Source organism: Miniopterus schreibersii (assembly GCF_964146895.1).
Source record: "Miniopterus schreibersii genome assembly, chromosome: 14".
NCBI lineage: Eukaryota > Metazoa > Chordata > Mammalia > Chiroptera > Miniopteridae > Miniopterus > Miniopterus schreibersii.
Genome location: NC_138114.1, coordinates 34,554,708 through 34,574,462, shown reverse-complemented (window position 1 = coordinate 34,574,462; position 19,755 = coordinate 34,554,708). Strand labels below are relative to the sequence as shown.

Sequence of the window (19,755 nt, the reverse complement as noted above, 5' to 3'; positions counted from 1 at the left end):
GAAAATTTCTAGAAGGAAACTCAAGAACTTTAACAGTACTATCTATGGAGAATAGGAAAGGGTGAGGGTTAAAGGGACTTCTAAAGTTTATACACTTAGTTACTGTTCAATAAATGTAAGTTATTTTCTAGAAAACGGAGGGGGGGCGTGGGAAGACCCAGTAAGATTTGTTTTAATTCAAACGCAGTGAAAGCATTAATCCCTAGACTGAACAGATAGTGTATGCACTGGAGGGAACTAGTTTATGATATTAAACTATCAGTTTCAAAATCAGTCTCACACTAAACACACAAAAACTAGAATAATTAGAAAAGCTTGAACTTACCAAACAAGGTCTTGTGAACTTCCAGCATGGTCTTTTGTTTTGAGCTGCCATCTTTTATTAATTCTTTCATACTATTAAACAGACTATTCAGATTTTTGCCAAAAATATCCTGAGCTTCTGCATTGTGCTGATCAACTGCCTTCTTACGATCCAGTTTGGAATGGAGACCAGATACATCTTTTGTAGTTTCTTCAACTGTGTTAAGCAACTATGATTTTAAAAAATAAATGTTGACAAGATGGATATGACAAAAGCTAAGAAAATATCTGTGCTACATAAGTATTTCTCCAATGAGAACTTGCAAGTTTTATATATTGTATCAGAAGAAAATTTTAAACTCATGCTAATTTATCTAGGAATGTTTATTTCCCTCCCCTATCCAGAATCTAGGCAAGGAAAACTGATTTTGCCAATTATAGTAATTACATGCCCCCACAAGTTTTTTGATTACTATGTGTTCCTATTTCCTCAAAAGTACACCTAATAAAAAATTAAATACTTTCAATATCTTCCATCATTAGAAGATACTAAATTCTTGATGACTGATTACTTTCAATCATTACCACAGGAAAAAGTATTACATCATTATTTTAAATGTCCACAAAGTATATTAAAGTTATGCTCTACTTCCAAAACTTCTGGAAGCTTTTTTTTAAGTTAGCATCTCCAGTGAGGAAAATGTAGATGAAACAGTAAAATAACATTTTTTAAATCAACAGAAATGTCATTTGAGACAAATAAATAGAATTTCACAACTAATGCTACATACAGCAAAGTAAGTTACTTCTATCCATTCTCTAATTTCTTTAATCCAAGTACAATCAAAACAAAGGACAAACCTTGCTGGCAGCATCATGAAGTTTCTCCTCAGTACTTTCCAAAACTGATGTGACATACTCTTCTTTAACAAGCTGTAATTTAGTTTCTTGTAAATGTTTTTGAGTGGTTTTAAGCTCCTGTGACTTATTTTGCAGGTCAGATTTACACTGGTCAAGTTCATTTTTATTGTCCATGAACAATTCCGTAACCTAAATATAACACATTAAACATCTTTAAGAATTAAAAATGCTGAACTGGTTGGTGAGACACCTGGCTGGTCCATAATATAGTATTAGAAGAGCTAAACAAATTACTGCCATGTAAAACTGTAACAAGTTGTAAGTTACCAGGTAGGTTAGCACATTTTACATGGTATCTGGTTTCTTCCTATAAGTTAATTAAAAACAAACAACAGGTTTAGTGTAGTGGTATTAATTCTTTAGGATTTATCCAACACTGCCAGTGTGAGGGTGGCACAGAAAGATCAGGTCTTTACATTTTAGTTATTCAACATCTGTTTATTCCCAACGTCACATTCCCTCATCTGATAAACACATTAATGAAAATGTCTCTGTATTCTCCATTTAGCTTAAACAATAAAATTGCATAATTCGGCCCAGCTAAGTGGCTCAGCGGTTGAGCATCGACCTAGGATCCAGGAGATCATGGTTCGATTCCCAGTCAGGGCACATGCCCAGGTTGCAAGCTTGATCCCCAGTCAGGGGCGTGCAGGAGGCAGCCGATCAATGACTCTCTCATCATTGATGTTTCTCTCCTTCTCCCTTCCTCTCTCTGAAATCAATATATATATATTTTTAAATTGCACAATTCAGTTAATTTCTTGCCATGTTGCATTAATGTAAGTGTCAAAATAGTTTCTATCATGACTGGATAGCTCAGTTGGTTAGATCGTCGTCCTGATACGCCAAGGTTGCAGGTTTGATTCTAGTCAGGGCACATACAGGAAGCAACCAATGAATGCACACATAAGTGGAACAACAAATCAATTTCTCTGCCTCTCTCTCCCCTCTTCCTCTCTCGAAAATAAATAAATAAATAAATAAATAAATAAATAAATAAATTTTGAAAATAGTTTCTTCATTACGATTGATGATAAAATTATGGTACAACCTACTTTCAGTATATGGATCAACAAGAAAGAAATCTTAAAGAAAAAATATCAGGTCCCTCACATTCTAAAGTTTTCTTTAAATATTTGCTTTTTACATATCATTCAATATTGTTTGGAATGCTTACCCTACTTAGCTCCTCCTCAAGGGCACCAATTTTTTCAATCAATTCTACAATCTGGTCTTCTTGAACAGTTAGTTTTCCATTCATAGCTCTAAAATAAAGTTTAATATGAATTTAACTATAAGTATTTTTTCCTAATTCCTATACAGTTTATTCTAACACAATTGTGGCAGTTACACATCAGCTTTACCATCTGTCACTATCATGATAAGGATGCCTAGGTATCAATAAGCAATAAATACAAATTACAAAAAGCAAATGTATTCTTTGTCCTTAATAATTGTTTTTCCTGTTATCTCCATTTTGAAACTGAGAATCCCTATCTATAAGGTGAAAAAAATGTGTGTATATAAAATTTAAAAAGCAACAAAGCTAACAGAGGAATATAACTCACATAAAATAAAGGTGAGGGGAATACAACCTAAGTGTCTGTAATCAGGAATATGGAACATAAATAAGACACAGAGCTGGACAACAGAATTAAAGTATGTAGACAGAGCAATTACACCTCTCACCGCCTATCATACCGAAATATACCTCAACACATGTGCCACTATCCCACCACCACAAAAAATCTCAGAGAGCAAAGGATCAGTCTCTAACTCACAGTTCCTCGGCCTCAGCACTGCTGATATTTTGGACCAGATAATTCTGGTCCACTTTAATGGGCCTCTGATTTCTTGAGCATTAGCAAGTGTCAGAAGTGAGTATTGTCTTTTGTATTCTTCTATCTTTCAGATCCTTCATAACTACCATCAATTTCCTATTCCACACTGTGCTAAATGACAGAGATTCTTTTTGTGAGTGCAAATTTCCTCAAATTATTAGCGAGAGAGATTGATTAACAGAAAAGCTAGCCTGGCCGGGCGTAACTCAGCAGTTGAGCATCGACCTAGGATCCAGATCACGGTTCGATTCCCAGTCAGGGCACATGCCCAGGTTGCGGGCTCGATCCCCAGTGGGGGATGTGCAGGAGGCAGCCGATCAATGATTCTCTCATCATTGATGTTTCGATCTCTCTCTCTCCCCCTCTCCCTTCCTCTCCCTGAAATTAATAAAGATATATTTAAAACAACAACAAACAAACAGAAAAGCTACAACTGAGGTGTAAGAAGAGAATTAGTTCTAACAGTCTTGATTAACTGTATTAGTTCTTTATTGGAAATGGGTCTTTTATGTAGAATGGGAAATTTGAAATGCTTTTCTTATATCAAGTCTTCCTCCCTCTCCCTTCCTCTCTCTGAAATCAATTTTAAAAATTCTAAAAAAATAAAGTTATAAAAAAATTTTTAAACTGTTTGATAAGTACCTATTAATGTCAAAAGAGAAAAAAAGCATTTGTAAAAAGAACTACAAATAAAGATTCTATTTATTGTCAAATAAGTAAATTTTACTTCCAACAGCCTGTTATCAGAAAATACTTATTCTTGGAAATTAATTTCCATAGCTAAGGGCTTACCTAAAATTCTCTTCAGAAAGATACACTCCATTTTTTTCACGGGCTGCAGCAAGATCTCGTTTCAGACGCTCTATCTCTTCTGTATATTCCTACACAAGAAGAACGTTGTAGGTGTCAATTTAGAACTTTTTTAAAATTCAGTTTAGAGAGAATATAAAAAATAAAGTTAGCCCTTTTATGTTTTTTAAAACATAAAAATGTTTGATAAAAAGTCATAACCATACTTTTCAATATTAATCTGTACAGAATAAAGTCTTGCAACAGCTTTCAAAGATCCTTTAATGTACTCATTATAAAAATATGCGACTTAAAAAAACAAACCCAACCTCCAGTACCCAGGTTGGTCTCCAAATAGCATTTCACACTAAAAAAAAAACCCAGAATTCCTTAGAGAAGTGTCTGACTCTAGGATTGGGGCACGAAACATTCAAGATGAGCCTGTAACATTTCGTCAAACAAAATAGGGAGCTAAAAAAACTTAGGCTAATGAAAAGGACTCAATAACTCATTTGCAGAGGTCACCACCTATCAAAGGAGTAACAATTTGAATATCAGTCAGGATAAAAACTACAATGGATTAACACAAATATTTTTAAGTCCATGAATTTATAATGACATTAAGAAAGGTAGAAAACCACCCTGGCCAGGTAGCTCAATTTGTTGGAGTATCATCCAGGACACCAGAAGGTTGTGGGTTTGATTCCAAAGCACATACCTAGCTTGCTGGTTCAATAACCCCCCCCCCTCCAGGTAGCTCAATTTGTTGGAGTATCATCCAGGACACCAGAAGGTTGTGGGTTTGATTCCAAAGCACATACCTAGCTTGCTGGTTCAATACCCCCCCCCCCCCCCCCCCCCGGTCAGGGCATGTATGAGAGGCAACTGATTGATGTTTCTCTCTCTCTCCCCCCCCAGCCTCTCTCTAAAAATAAAAATCAATAAAAAGCCATCCTTGGGTGAGGACAAAAGAAGAAAAAAGAGCTAGAAAACTAATGCATTTATTCTCAAAACTGTCAAATAGCCCCGGCTGGTGTTGCTCAGTGGTTTGCATCAACCTGCACACCAAAATGTCTCGGGTTCAATTTCTGGTCAAGGGCACGTACCTGGGTTGCAGGTTTGATCCCTGCCCCGGTCAGGGTGCATGAGGGAGACAACCCATCAATCTGTCTCTCTCACATCAAATGTTTCTCTCTTCCTCTCCCTCCCTCTTTCATTCTCTCTTTCCTTCCCTCCCTTCCACTCTCTCTCTAAAAAAAAAAAAAAAAAAATCAATGGAGTCCGGCCGGCATGGTTCAGGGGTTGAGCATCAACCTAGGATCCAAAAGATCGAGGTTCGATTCCTAGTCAGGGCACATGCCCAGGTTGCAGGCCCGATCCCCAGTAGGAGGCGTGCAGGAGGCATCAACGGTTCTTTCTCATTGATGTTTCTATCTCTCCCTTCCTCTTCCTCTCTAAAATCAGTAAAAACACATTTTTAAAAAAAGATAAGACTATTTACAAGCGTTGGAGAGGATGCAGAGAAATTGCACTCTCAATACCATCAATAAAAATTTAAAGTGGTACAACCACTGGGGGCAAGAAGAGATTAACCAAAAAAATTATATACATAGATGCATAACCCATGGACACAGACAACAGTGTGGTAAAGGCCTGGGGAGGGGTGGGAGCTGGGTAGAGGGGGGCAGCGGAGGGAAAATGGAGGGCATCTGTAATACTTTCAACAATTAAGATAAATTTCAAAAAATATATTAAAAATAAATAAAAAGTAGTTACTAAGTGGAAAAATAAAAATTTTAAAAAATAAAAGTGGTACAACCACTCTGAAAAAGTTTCTTAAAGAGTTAAACATAAACTTATTATGCAACCCAGAAATTAAACCAGTAGATATCTACCCAAGAGAAATAAAAACACATCAACACAAAGACTTAGATGAAAATGTTCATAGTAGCATTACCGGAAATAATCCAAATGTCCATCAACCAGAATAAACAAAATGTGATATTAATCATATAATGGAATATTATTTAGCAATATAAACAAATAGTCTGTTGATACATGCTACAACATAGATGAAGCCCAAATGTTATGCCAAGGGAAAGAAGTCAGATGGAAAACACTAAACATTGTATGATTCCATTTATAGGAAATGTCCAGAAAAGAGAAATCTATATATAAACAGAAAGCAGATCAGTGGTTGACTAATAGCAAAGGGAAACTTTACAGAGTGATAGGAATTTTCTAAAACTAGATTGTGGTGATGTTGCACAACTCTATAAAGGTACTCAAAATCATTAAATTGTAAACAAGACCAACATATATATGCTGTCTACAAGAGACCCACCGAAGAACAAAAGAAAAACATGAAAAGTAAAGGGATGGAAAAAGACATTTTATGCAAATATAAAGGGGAAAAAAGCTGGGGTAGCAATACTTATATCTGACAAAATAGATTTTAAAACAAAGGCTATAGTAAGAGACAAAGGACACTATGTATTGATAAAAGAGGCAATTCAAAAAGAGGATAGAACCCTTGTAAACATTTATGTACCCAACATAGGAGCATCTAAATATGTAAAGCAAATCTTGATGGACATAAAGGCAGAGATTGACAGTAACACAGTCATAGTAGGGGATTTTAACACCCCACTGACATCAATGGATAGATCTTCCAAACAGAAAATCAACAAGGAAACAGTGGCATTAAATGACATACTAAATCAGATGGATTTAATTGATACCTTCAGAGCATTTCACCCCAAAGCAGCAGAATATACATTCTTTCCAAGTGCACATGGAACACTTTCTAGGATAGACCAAATGTTAGGACACAAAAGAAGTCTCAACAAACTTCAGAAGATTGAAATTATATCAAGCATCTTCTCTAACTGAAAAACACACAAACACATTGAGGCTAAATAGCAGGTTACTAAACAATGAATGGGTTAACAATGAGATCAAGGAAGAAATCAAAAGATACTGTGAAACCAATGAAAATGAGAAAATAACCCAAAATCCATAAGACACAGCAAAAGCAGTCCTGAGGGAAATTCATAGCATTACATGCCTATTACAAGAAACAAGAAAAATCTCAAATAAACAATCTTATTTTACACTTAAAGGAACTAGAAAAAGAACAACAAAGCCCAAAGTTAATATAAGGAAGGAAATGATAAAGATCAGAGCAGAAATCAATGAAATAGAGGCTTAAAAAACAATATAACAGATCAATGAAACCAAGAGTTGGTTCTTTGAAAAGATAAACAAGACTGACAAATCTTTAACCAGACTCATCAAGAAAAAGAGAACTCAAATAAAATCAGAAATGAAAGAAGTAACAACTGAAACCAAAGAAATACAAAGAATTGTAAGAAAATATTATGAACAACTATATGCCAACAAATTGGACAATCTGGAAGAAATGGATAAATTCCTAGAAATATACAATCATCAAAAACTGAATCAGGAAAAATCATAGAATCTGGGCAGATAGATTACAACTAGTGAAACTGAAGCAATAATCAAAAAACAACCAACAAAAGTCCTGGACCAGATGGCTTCAAGGGAAATGTTACCAAACATTCAAAGAATACCTATGCTTCTCAAACTATTCCAAAAAATTTGAGACGAGGGAAGACTCCCAAACTCATCTTATGAGAATAGCATTATCCTAATTCCAAAACCAGATAAAGACAGTACAAAGAAAAAAAATTATAGGCCAATATCCCTGATGAACATAGATGCTAAAACACTCAACAAAATATTAGCAAGCCAGATCCAGCAATACATTAAAAAACTTATACACCATGATCAAGTGTGATTTATTCTGGGAATGCAAAGTTGGTACAATATCTGCAAATCAATTCATGTGATACACCACATAAACAAAATGAAGGATAAAAACCATACAATCGTATCAGCAAATGCAGAAAAAAGCATTTGATAAAATCCAGCACACATTTATGATAAAAAATTCTCAGCAAAGTGGGAATAGAGGGAACATACTTCAACATAACAAAAGCCATATATGACAAACCCACAGTCAGCATAATATTCAATGGGCAAAAACTACATGTGTTTCCCTTAAGATTAGAAACAAATAGGGATGTCTGCTTTCACCATAGGACTGGATGCCCTAGCCACAAGCAATCAGACAAGAAGAAATAAAAGGCATCCAAATTGGAAAAGAAGTAAAACTGTCATTATTTGCAGATGGATGATACTATATATAGAGAACCCTAAAGATTCCAACAAAAATCAATCAGAACCGAAAAATGAATTCAGTAAAGTAGCAGGGTACAAAATAAATATCCAGAAGTCAGTTGCATTTTCATATACCAATAATGAACTATGTAAAAGGGAAACTAAAAAAACAATCCCATTCACAATTATTTAAAAAAATAATAATACCTAAAAATAAATGTAACCAAAGAGTTAAAAGACCTGTATTCAAAAAATTATAAGACACTGAAGAATGAAAATGAAGATACAAATAAGTGGAAGCATATACTGTGCTCATGGATAAGAAGGATTAATACCATTAAAACAAAACATTCAACACAATTTCTATCAAGATACCAATGGCAGCCCGACTGGACATGGCTCAGAGGTTGAGCATCAACCTAGGATCCAGGTGATTGGGGTTCAATTCCCAGTCAGGGCACATGCCTGGGTTGTGGGCTCGATCCCTAGTCAGGGGCGTGCAGGAGGCAGCCGATCAATGACTCTCTCATCACTGATATTTCTCTCTCTCTCTCTCTCTCTCCTTCTCCTTTCCTCTCTCTGAAATCAATAAAGACATATTAAAAAAAAAAAAAGAAGATGCCCGGCCAGGCGTGGCTCAGCGGTTGAGCGTCAACCTAGGATCCAGGCGATCGGGGTTCGATTCCCGGTCAGGGCACATGCCCGGATTGTGGGCTCAATCAATGACTCTCTCATCATTGATGTTTCTATCTCTCTCTCCCTCTCCTTTCCTCCCTCTGAAATCAATAAAGATATATTTAAAAAAAAAAAAAACAATGGTAAATTTCACAGAATTAGAACAATATTCTAAAAATGCATATGGAACCATAAAAGATCCCGAATAGCCTCAGCAAACTTAAGAAGAACAAAGTTGGAGGAATCATGCTACCTGATATCAAACTATACTACAAGACCACAGTAATCAAAACAGCATGGTAGTGGCATAAAAACAGACATATAGATCAATGGAACGAAACAGAGAGCCCAGAAATAAACTCATGCCTTTATGGTCAATTAATATTTGACAAAGGAGGCAAAAACATACAATGGAGTAATCTATTCAATAATGGTTTGGGGAAAATTGGACAGGTACATACAAAAAAATGAAACCAGACAACCTTCTTACCCCATACACAAGAATAAATTCAAAATGGATTAAAGACTTAATGTTAAGACTTGAAACTATAAAAATCCTAGAAGAAAACATAGGCAGTAAAATCTAAGACATTTTTGGTAGCAATATTTTTTCTAATATATCTCCTTAGGCAAGGGAAACAAAAGAAAAAATAAACAAATGGGACTACATCAAACTAAAAAGTTTTTGCACAGCAAAGGAAACTATCAACAAAATGAAAATACAACCCACTGAATGGGAGAACATATTCACCAATGATACATCTGATAAGGGGTTAACATCCAAAATTTATTGATAACTTATAAAACTCAACACCAAACAAACAAATAATACAATTAGAAAATGAGCAAAGGATGTGAACAGACACTTCTCCAAAGAGGACATGCAAATGGCCAATATAAGGTATCACCTCACACCTGTCAGAATGGCTATTATCAATAAATCAACAAACAAGTATTGGCAAGAATGTGCACTGTTGGTGGGAATGCAGATTGGTGCAGCCACTGTGGAAAGCCATATGGAGTTACCTCAAAAATTTAAAAATGGAACTGTCTTATGACCCAGTGATTCCACTTCTGGGAGTTTATCTGAAGAAACCCAAAACACTAATTTGAAAAAACATACGCACCCCTATGTTCTTTGCAGTGTTATTTACAATAGTCAAAATTTGGAAGAAGCCCATGTGTCCATCAGTAGACGAGTGGATAAAAAAAGCTGTGGTCTGCCCAGCCAGGCGTGGCTCAGAGTTTGAGCACTGACCTAGGATCCAGAAGATCATGGTTTGATTCCCAGTCAGGATCCCATGCCCGGATTGCAGGCTCAATCCCCAGTCAGAGGCATGCAGGACGCAGCTGTTCAATGATGACTCTCATCATTGATGTTTCTCTCTCTCTCTCTCTCTCTCCCCCCCCCTCTTCCTTCCTCTCACTGAAATCAGTAAAGATATATTTAAAAAAAAAAAGCTGTGGTGCATTTACACAATGGAATACTACTCGGCCGTAAAAAGGAAAGAAATCTTACCCTTTTTGACAGCATGGGTGGACCTGGAGAGCATTATGCTAAGTGAAATAAATTAGAGACAGACAAACACTATATGATTGCACTAATACATGGAATCTTAATGAACCAAAATCATTAAATTGTAGGCTTACAATGGGTGAATGTTACAATAATTATACCCTAATGTACGGTAACTATACATAATGGTAATTGTAACCTCAAACTGTAAATAAATTTTATAAATGTAAATATTTTCAAATTTTGCTGATTTAATAGAGCTTGGAAATAAACATTAACATTTGAAAAAATATTTTAACATACAAGGTATTCAGTTTATATCATTAGATGAGAAGCCTTACCACAGGCAATTTAACAAATCTTTTAACAAAAAAGATTACATTACTCCAAAAAAATTCACAATTACCTTAATAAGGGCTTTTTTGGTTAGTTTCTGGTTAACTTCAGGCTTATTCAGTATGTTCTTTGCTCTGTGAGCATATTCCAATGTACTCAGAGTTTCCTGTGATGAAAAGGCCAATTACTAAAGATAATATGATAATATAGTTCTGTTATCTAAAATATACTATATAACAACTCATAAGTAATAATTTACGGTTATAACTAATCTGGTGATGGTTGCACAGCTCTGTGGTATGTGCATTATATCTCAAGAAAAATATTTTTGGGATACAGACCTTATAACTTTTCTAATTCCATTTAAAGTAGATGATTATTACAATAAAATAAGAGTCAATTGTACCATCTTTGCTGCCTCTTTTGGTTTTCCCACTTGTTTCCACACACCCAAACCCATCTTCACTGCTCTCTAACCAGTTTCTAGAACACTAACATTCCCTTAACTCACTCCTGACCTCAATTAAATCTCTATACTCCATGTAACCATATAATGCTAATGTCCTCAGCAATTTTCTTTGAAGACTATGTGGGGGGAAAAGCCAATAAGCAACTGGCTTTTTAAGATTAAAAACTCTACCAGGAAGGAGAAAGACATCTTTTTCAGTGGTATCCTCCTAAATGTGTCCATATGCAATGTCCAGATTCTTTTTATTATAGTACAGAATTAAGCCAATTAAAGAACTTTTAAAATAATGTGATAGCACCCCAGCCAGGTGGCTCAGTTGGTTGGAGTATCGTCCCGAACACCAAAAAGGTTGTGGGTTTGATTCCCCAGTCAGGGCAGATACCTAGGTTGTAGGTTCGATATCCAGTCAGGGTGTGTATGGGAAGCAACTGATCAATGTTTCTCCATCACATTGATGTTTCTTTCTCTCCCTCCCAAGCTCCCTCTCCCTCTCAAATAAATAGAAAGAGAGAGAGAAGAAAGAAAGAAAGAAAGAAAGAAAGAAAGAAAGAAAGAAAGAAAGAAAGAAAGAAAGAAAGAGAGAGAGAGAGAGAGAGAGAGAGAGAGAGAGAGGGGGAGAGAGAGAGAGAGAGAGAGGGAGGGAGGGAAGGGAGGGAAGGGAGGGAGGGAAGGGAGGGAGGGGAGGGAGGGGAGGGAGGGGAGGAAGGGAGGAAGGGAGGAAGGGAGGAAGGAGGGAAGGAAGGAAGGAAGGGAAGGAAGGAAAGAGAGAGAGAGAAAGAGAGAGAGAAAGAAAGAGAGAGAAAGAAGAGAGAGAGAAAGAAGAGAGAGAGAAAGAAGAGAGAGAGAAAGAAGAGAGAGAGAAAGAAGAGAGAGAGGGAGAAAGGTGATAGCTCACTAAGAATTACAGCTACTACGCTTTCAGATCCTTTTCACAGGGTTTACCTCAAGATTGAGAGATGCAGGAGAAATTGTTGCAATTATAGATGTTCTTGTACGTCCTCCAAGAGAATCCTGGAGGATTCTGGTTAGTTTAGATTCTCGGTAAGGAACATGGGGTGTTCTTTCTACAAGAGCAGTAATAACCCTTCCCAAAGTCAAAAGGGATTGGTTGATATTTCCAGCTTCCCGAGCTCTCTTGTCAACTGCTCCAGAACGGCCAATGTTTTCACTTCCTGCAAGATCAACCTTGAATTTTAAAAAAACAGGTTGTTAGTCTATTGGATTTAGACTCAAAGACTTTCATTCTCATATAATGTATAATATACTAAATAGCCAGCAAAATAATTTTTCTATAATTAACAACCCACTACAAAGCAAATAACCCAGTGACTACAAAAATATTGTCTAGAAGTACAAAACTTCAGGCTGCTCCACGAGGGGATCAAGAATAAAATAGAATAGAACTACGAATCCCACTTCTGGATATATATCTGAAGCAAATGAAATTAGTATCTCAGATATCTGCACTCTCCTGTCCATTGCATTATTCAAAAAGCCTAGCGTGGAAACAACCTAAGTGTCTGTCAATGGATGAATAGATAAAGATGTGATATATACACAACAATGAAATATAATTCAGCTATGAGAAAGAAAATTCTACCACTTACAACAACATAGATGAACCTAGAGGACATTATGCTAAGTGAAATAGGCCAGACAGAGAAAGACAAAAAGACAAATACTGTATGATCTCACTTATATGTGGAATCCGAGGGGGGGGGTAGGGGGGGGTCGAATGCCTAGAAACAGAGAGTAGAATGATGGTTATCAGGAGCAGAGAGATGGGGGAGATAAGGAGATGCTGGCCAAAGGGTAAAAGACTTTGGTGATAAGGCGAGTAAGTTCTGGGGATCTGATATACACTAGTAGTTAATAATACTATACTGAAATTTGCTATGAGAGCGGATCTTAAGTTTTCTCACCAAATAATAGTAATTATGTGAGGTAATAGATGTGTTAATCTGATGGTAGTAATCATTTTACAAAGTATATGTTTATCACCCTGGCTGATGTGAGCACTGTCCCGTACACCAAAAGGTGGTGGGTTCAATTCCGGGTCAGGGCACATACTCAGGTTTCAGGTTCAATCCCCAATAGGAGGCAACCTAACCATGTTTCTCTCTTCCACTGACGTCTTTCTCCCATCCTCTCTCTAAAATCAATTTTTAAAAAAGTATATGTATATGCCCGGCCGGGCGTGGATCAGCGGTTGAGCATCGACCTAGGTAGGATCCAGGGGATCGCAGTTCGATTCCCGGTCAGGGCACATACCCAGGTTATGGGCTTGATCAATGACTCTCATCATTGATGTTTCACCTCTCTCTCCCCCTCTCCCTTCCTCTCTCTGAAATCAATAAAGATATATTTAAAAATAAATAAATGAAATGAAAATTTAAAAAGTATATGTATATCAAATCACCACGTTGTACACTTTAAATATATAATTTTGTCAATTATACCTCAATAAAACTGGAGTAAAAAAAACAAAAAGACTGAAACAGTGGTATTAAGGTAGATGCTTACCAAGTTCAACTTTCCAATTTTAACAAGCTCCTCTCCATCAATTGTAGTTTCTTTCATATGTATTGTAACAGAGAAAACTGAGTGGGAACGACTAGAAAATAAGATCAAATTATATTATTTGCTTTCTATAAAGTATAGAAAACAGCCAAGAAAGATCTAAATCCACAAGAGTAAAGACAGTATCTGTTCTAGCCGGTCTGGCTCAGTGGTTAGAGCATCAGCCCAAGGACTGAAAGGTTCCGTGTTTGATTCTGGCCAAGGGCACAATCCTCAGTTGCAGGCTCGATCCTTGGCCCCAGTCACATGGTCAGAGAGCATGCAGGAGGCAACCAATCGATGTGTCTCTCTCACATTGATGTTCCCCCCCCCCCTCCCTCTTTCACTCTCTCTGAAAAACAATGAAAAAATATACTCGGGTGAGGATTAAAAAAAAAAAAGATAGCATCTGCCCTGGCTGAGTAGCTCAGTTGATCAGAGCGCTGTCCCGAAACATCTAGGGTGGAGGTTTGATCCCTGTCAGGGCACATACAAGAATCAACCAATAAATGCATAAATAAGTGAAACAACAAATTGATGTTTCTCTCTCTAAAAATCAATAAACAAAAATTTTTAAAAAGATCTAACAGGAATGCCCGGGTTGCGGGCTGCAGCGGATGAATGACTCGCTCATCACTGATGTTTCTATCTCTCTCTCTCCCTCTCCTTTCCTCTCTCTGAAATCAATAAAGATATATTAAAAAAAAAAAAAAAAAAAGATCTGACAGGAAATATCAATAAGATTTTGGAAGACAGAAGGTAGATAAAACGATTAGGTTTTTGCTTTCTTGTACCTACTACCTGTAGAATACAATAAGAAGCTACCTAAAAACACCCTAAAAGACTTAGGAACTAGAATCCTCAGACACCTCTAAAAGCTGGATATAGGGTAGGGTTGGGACAGTTGCCTGGTGTACCAGAGGGGAAGGCTTACAAATCAATCTTCCTATTCATGAGAACCATCTAAAATGTCAATAACAAATCCAAACAGCACCAGGCAAGTCATCAGATTACTCCCACATACTGTCAACTGTTACACTGCTCTGCTTTGAAAATGTCATCAGAAATAGGTAACTCCTGCCTGGCCAATGTGGCTCAGCAGTTGAGCATTGACCTAGGATCCAGGAGATCGAGGTTCAATTCCTGGTCAGGGCACATGCCCCGGTTGCGGGATCAATCCCCAGTGGAGGGCGTGCAGGAGGCAGCCAATCAATGACTCTCTCACCATTGATGTTTCTCTCTTTAGCCTTTCCTCTCTGAAATCAATAAAAGACACATTAAAAAAAAAAAGAAATAGGTAACTCCTTTCCTGAACAGCAGAAATAGTAAATACCAATGATTACCAAAACACTACAAGATAATCACTGTCAGATTATAAAGTGTTCCAAAGTGTATTTATGCTACATAGTGACATTTGGCTTTTATCTGAGGGATATAAAAATTATAGTTATGCACAGCCTAAGACAGGGATATGTTCTGAAAAACCCATCATTAAGCAATTCATTGTTATTTGAACATCACAGAGTGTACTTACACAAACCTAAATGGTATAGTCTACTACCATAATTGCATGTGCTAATACTTTTATGCAACTGGAAGCACAGTAGGTTTGTTTACACCAGCATTACCAGAAACAGGCAAGTAATGCTTTCACTCTACATTTTTGACAGCTGTGACATCACTAGGTAACAGCAATTTTTCAGCTCACTATAATTTTATGGGACCACTGTCATATATGTGGTACGTCAACAACCATTGTTATGTGGCTCATGACTGTATAAGACACCCAAAGACATCTTTCCTTTCTGTGTCAATGACATTTGGTAAACATCGTTGCTTGTTAATATCATTGATAGTGGGGAATATGGTAATTTTCTTATTTGTGCCTTTCATATTACTTGAAAAATTTTATAATAAAAACCATTTTTACAAAACTTATTTACAAATACCAAAAAGGGCATAAGCACAAGGGAAAATATAAAAATAAACAATAAATCTAAATCATAATATACATTTCATGTTTTTCTACCATTATGTACCCATTCCTAATCTAAGATTGTGCAATTATTGCAATTAAGCATAGATGTCAACTCTGGTGTTGAAAATTTTAATTATGTCTTTCTTCTTATCCCATACATGCATAAAAAGAGATCTTTACTCCAGTCTACGTTTTAAAAAAGGAGACCCAAATTATACAAATTTACAAAATAATAGGAATTTTAAAATGTTTTTATTGATTCCTTCCTTTTTAAGGGGAAGGAGAGTGGGAGGGGAGGGGGGAGAGAGAGATTGGCCAACTTCCGCACGTGCCCCTACCGGGGATCAAACTTGAAAACTAGGTATGTGCCCTACCAGGAATCAAACCAGCCACCTTACCATGCACAGGATGAGACTCAACCAACTGAGCCACAGTGGCCAGGGACAAAAATCATAGGAATTTTATATTTCAGAAAAAAGTTTTTTGAGAAAAGAAATTGTACTTAAATTCATTCCTCCAAATTCTATATAAAATTAATCTACAAGCCTGCAGAATGGAGATAGGCCTCTGAGAATTCCATCACCAAATCAAGTATAGGAGCCATATTTTAATCTGGGCTCTCATGTACAATTTCATTTGGGGAAAAAAGATATCTACTTAAAAATAGTTTAATACTTCTGCTCTAGTTCAACTTGTCCTTGCTCTCCTTTCATCATTCCTCCAATAGTGGTGCTTCCCTATAAATCTCAAACCATTACTAAGGTATGCAATCTAGCATAAAATCTAGGTATGTGATTCACATAGTTGGACCCACCCCAAATTGACTTCCCGCAAGTTCGTAATTCTTCTTAAAAAGAAAATGGAGCATGAGGGAGACAATGGCTTTCTTACCTAGAGTACGCATTCATTAATGTTGCTGCAGTTGTCCTTTTTGCTGCTCCCTTCTCCAAAATTTGATAAACTTCATCCTTGTTGTGTACTGTAATTTCTTCTAAACCTTTGATTATCACTCCTCTCTAACCAAGTATCAAAAAAAGCACCCATTAGATTGGTACACACACACACACACACACACACACACACACCCTCAAAGCATCACACATTAAAATTTGCAGGTACTTCCTTCTCAAAGACTCAGTTACCTTGTTACGGGGATCATCAAACATCTGTAGTCTCTCAGAAACATCAGAAGATGGATTAAGGAGATCAAAAAGTTCTTCATTATAGATTTCCAACAGAGAGACTTTGACTGAAAACTCAGTACCATTAGCAGTAAGTTTCTCAAAAATTTGATGAAGAGTACGTGGAATTATACCAGCCAAAGGATCCTGAAATAATATTAATAAGGATTAAAATAAAGAATGGCATTTACTATGGCAATTAAAACATACAACAAGAGCCTCCATTATAGTATATTTAAATGTAATTGTGTCAATACAAATTTTAAAAAAACAAAAAACTAACCTAATGTTAGAAAAACCGAGTCATTTACAAGTAATTACTCTTCATAGCTTCCACTATTCTGCCATGCCTGGCATACGCTTTATGCCTGAGCATTACACAAAAACCAAGTGAACCAATCTTACAAAGCCAAGTTCAATAATTCTTTCCAACTTTTCTCATGAGTACCTAGCACCACCATTTTAATCAGAAAAATGGCCCATTAAAAGTATATTCCCTAACTCTGACATAAACAGGATTGTTTCTCAAATGTGTAAGTATCCTTAATATAACTGTTGTGAATCCCTAAATTTTCAAACTGTGCCTTAAGCCTATTCCATAACTCCTACAGTTAAAATTCCATAACTTTATTATCCATGAATAAAGTTAATGCCTCAGCTATGTAACCTCTAGAAAAAAAGGATTTCCCTAAAGGTTAATAATTTGAAAACTGACTTAGTGATTAAATTCATTGAAACATTTGGTGGAAATCTCTGTGAAATGTACTATTTGTCTTCTATAATATTCAACAATGAAGTGACCTTAATTTCTTGAACACTCAAGGTGACCATTAATAAGGTACCATACTGACCCCTTGCTATGCTAACTTTATGAGATTCATTCCCTTGTTGCAAAGCTTTTACCTTCAAGCCCCTCCCATTCCACTTATCCACAATATTCTGCCTCAAACAGATCCCTCTTTTATCACTTAACTGTACCATATGTCTTGGCCCAGACTCTCCCTATGAGACTATATGTTTCTTAAACAGAAGCCATACCATATACCTTAATTTTACTATAGTAGTAGTTAATCCTAAATTCCTGTTTAACATGGGTGTTCTTCTCTATTTCAAGACAAAGTCCTTCAACCAAATCTTATTCAGTTATATTTTAGCCACTGTAGAGACAGAAGTCGGTTATAAGCAACAAATACCTCCTCCCAAGTATACTCTTCATTTGGTGACCTTTCACCTTCCATTGTGAAGGTTTTTCCAGTGCCAGTTTGGCCATATCTGTCAAGATTAACAAAAATGTTAAATAAAAAACAAACACATGCATCTCAAACTTTACATCAATTTGAAAAATAATGTTTCACTTACGCAAAAATAGTGCAATTATAGCCCATAATAACTTCATCCAGAATTGGACAAACGACACTTCGATAAACATCTATTTGTTTAGTAGATGCTCCAAAAACCTATCAAAATAATAAATAAATAAATAAAGCTAGAGGTGGGCGAGGGGCCATCTGTAAGTGTCAACAATCAAAGTTAAAAAAAAAATCAAAGCATTTCTTCAAGAACAAAATTTTAAATTACCCACTTAATAATTTTATTTTTAATATATTAATTCATTCAGCCCACTAGAAACCATTGACAACTCAAAGTCAACAAAAATTTGTCATTGTACACTAGAACCTAGAGGAAATATGTACACTAGGATAACTTTACATTAGTGCCTAACAGAGAAGTAGCAGCATTTTAAGAAGTACCATATCAAAAGTGTATGTTTTCCTTGAGCTCTTGTCGGCCAATCCTCCAGTTCGTACACTAACTTCTTTTCGTACATGATCACATTCTACTACAGAATGGGCGCTAGCTTTCCGCTCTGCCAAATTAAATGGTCTATAAAAAGAAATACATAATGTTATTCAAGAACTCTTAGTTATCATGTTACTGATGACATTTTCATTAATACCTTAGACAAGAACAATGTGACATTTTGACTACACTGTTGGTGACAGGGACTAAATGATACTGCTAAAGCAGACAGAATTTTAAGGGTTTCAATTCCCAGAAATAAAATTAGTTATTTTAATTTTCAAAGATACGTAAAACATTACAATTCTGACAGTTTCTTGGAGTAGATGCTACGAGAATTAATTTCTAAAAGATGCCAAACTTAGTTTTCAGAATTCTATTTCCACTATTCTTGGAATCTGATGAAGTTAGGTTATGATGTAGTAGAAGGAACATGCCAAATTTGTTTTCAAAATACGAACCTGCCAGTGGATATGGGAACAAAATAAAAAATAGATACAAAAATGACTAATACGCAGAGTCCTTACTATGTGCCAGGTACTCACTGTTCCAGGCGCTTTACACGAGATAACTGTTTGTCCTCACAGCACTGTGAGGTCAGGTGGAGAACACTGACATAAAACAAACGGTTATAAGAGAGGTGATATTTAGAAAGGGTATGTAAAGGGTACTGGTAGGAACATACAGCAAAGATTTAATGTGGTCCTGACTGGGACAGGGCAGGGTGGAGGAGGCATGGGTGATGATGGCAAAGAATTCCTGAGGAAGTAATCTTCTAAGCTAAGTTCCTCCTTAGGCATTTCAGTACAGTGAGGACTGGGATGTGTGGGCAATGTAGCACTTTGTGATTGTTTTCTCATTTGAAAAGGGGGGGCTAGTAATTTTGCCAACCATTATAGTACCAACCAACCAGCAATGTAGAGAAAGAAATTCTGTTTAGTTTACTATTTCCCCAGTGCCTGCTACTATGCTTAGCACCCAGTACGCACTCAGATATGTTAAACTACACTGCTTAATAAATGTCACCCTAAGGGGAATAATGGAAAAGCTAAAAACAAACAAAAAGAAAAAACTCATAGTCCACAGAGTAGCATCCATAAGATATTTATATATAACACTTAACACACATCTGGTCCAAAGGGAGAGATGTACTCTTGGCCTGAGTTCATTTTTCCCAATGAGTA

The 19,755-nt window shown here is 36.3% G+C and overlaps 1 protein-coding gene across 1 annotated transcript in view; it reads right to left on the bottom strand.

Annotated features, from left to right (window-relative positions):
* KIF11 (kinesin family member 11) overlaps positions 1–19,755 on the bottom strand; it is a 45,926-nt gene that overhangs the window by 19,663 nt on the left and 6,508 nt on the right. The window contains exons 2-13 of the mRNA XM_081157807.1: positions 18,523–18,655; positions 18,131–18,228; positions 17,965–18,043; positions 16,733–16,918; positions 16,482–16,606; positions 13,577–13,667; positions 11,996–12,238; positions 10,655–10,750; positions 3,858–3,946; positions 2,402–2,489; positions 1,165–1,353; positions 326–533 (exon numbers count right to left, since the gene is read on the bottom strand). Coding sequence (XP_081013933.1) covers positions 326–533; positions 1,165–1,353; positions 2,402–2,489; positions 3,858–3,946; positions 10,655–10,750; positions 11,996–12,238; positions 13,577–13,667; positions 16,482–16,606; positions 16,733–16,918; positions 17,965–18,043; positions 18,131–18,228; positions 18,523–18,655 — 1,625 coding nt within the window. The remainder of the gene's footprint in view (positions 1–325; positions 534–1,164; positions 1,354–2,401; positions 2,490–3,857; positions 3,947–10,654; positions 10,751–11,995; positions 12,239–13,576; positions 13,668–16,481; positions 16,607–16,732; positions 16,919–17,964; positions 18,044–18,130; positions 18,229–18,522; positions 18,656–19,755) is intronic.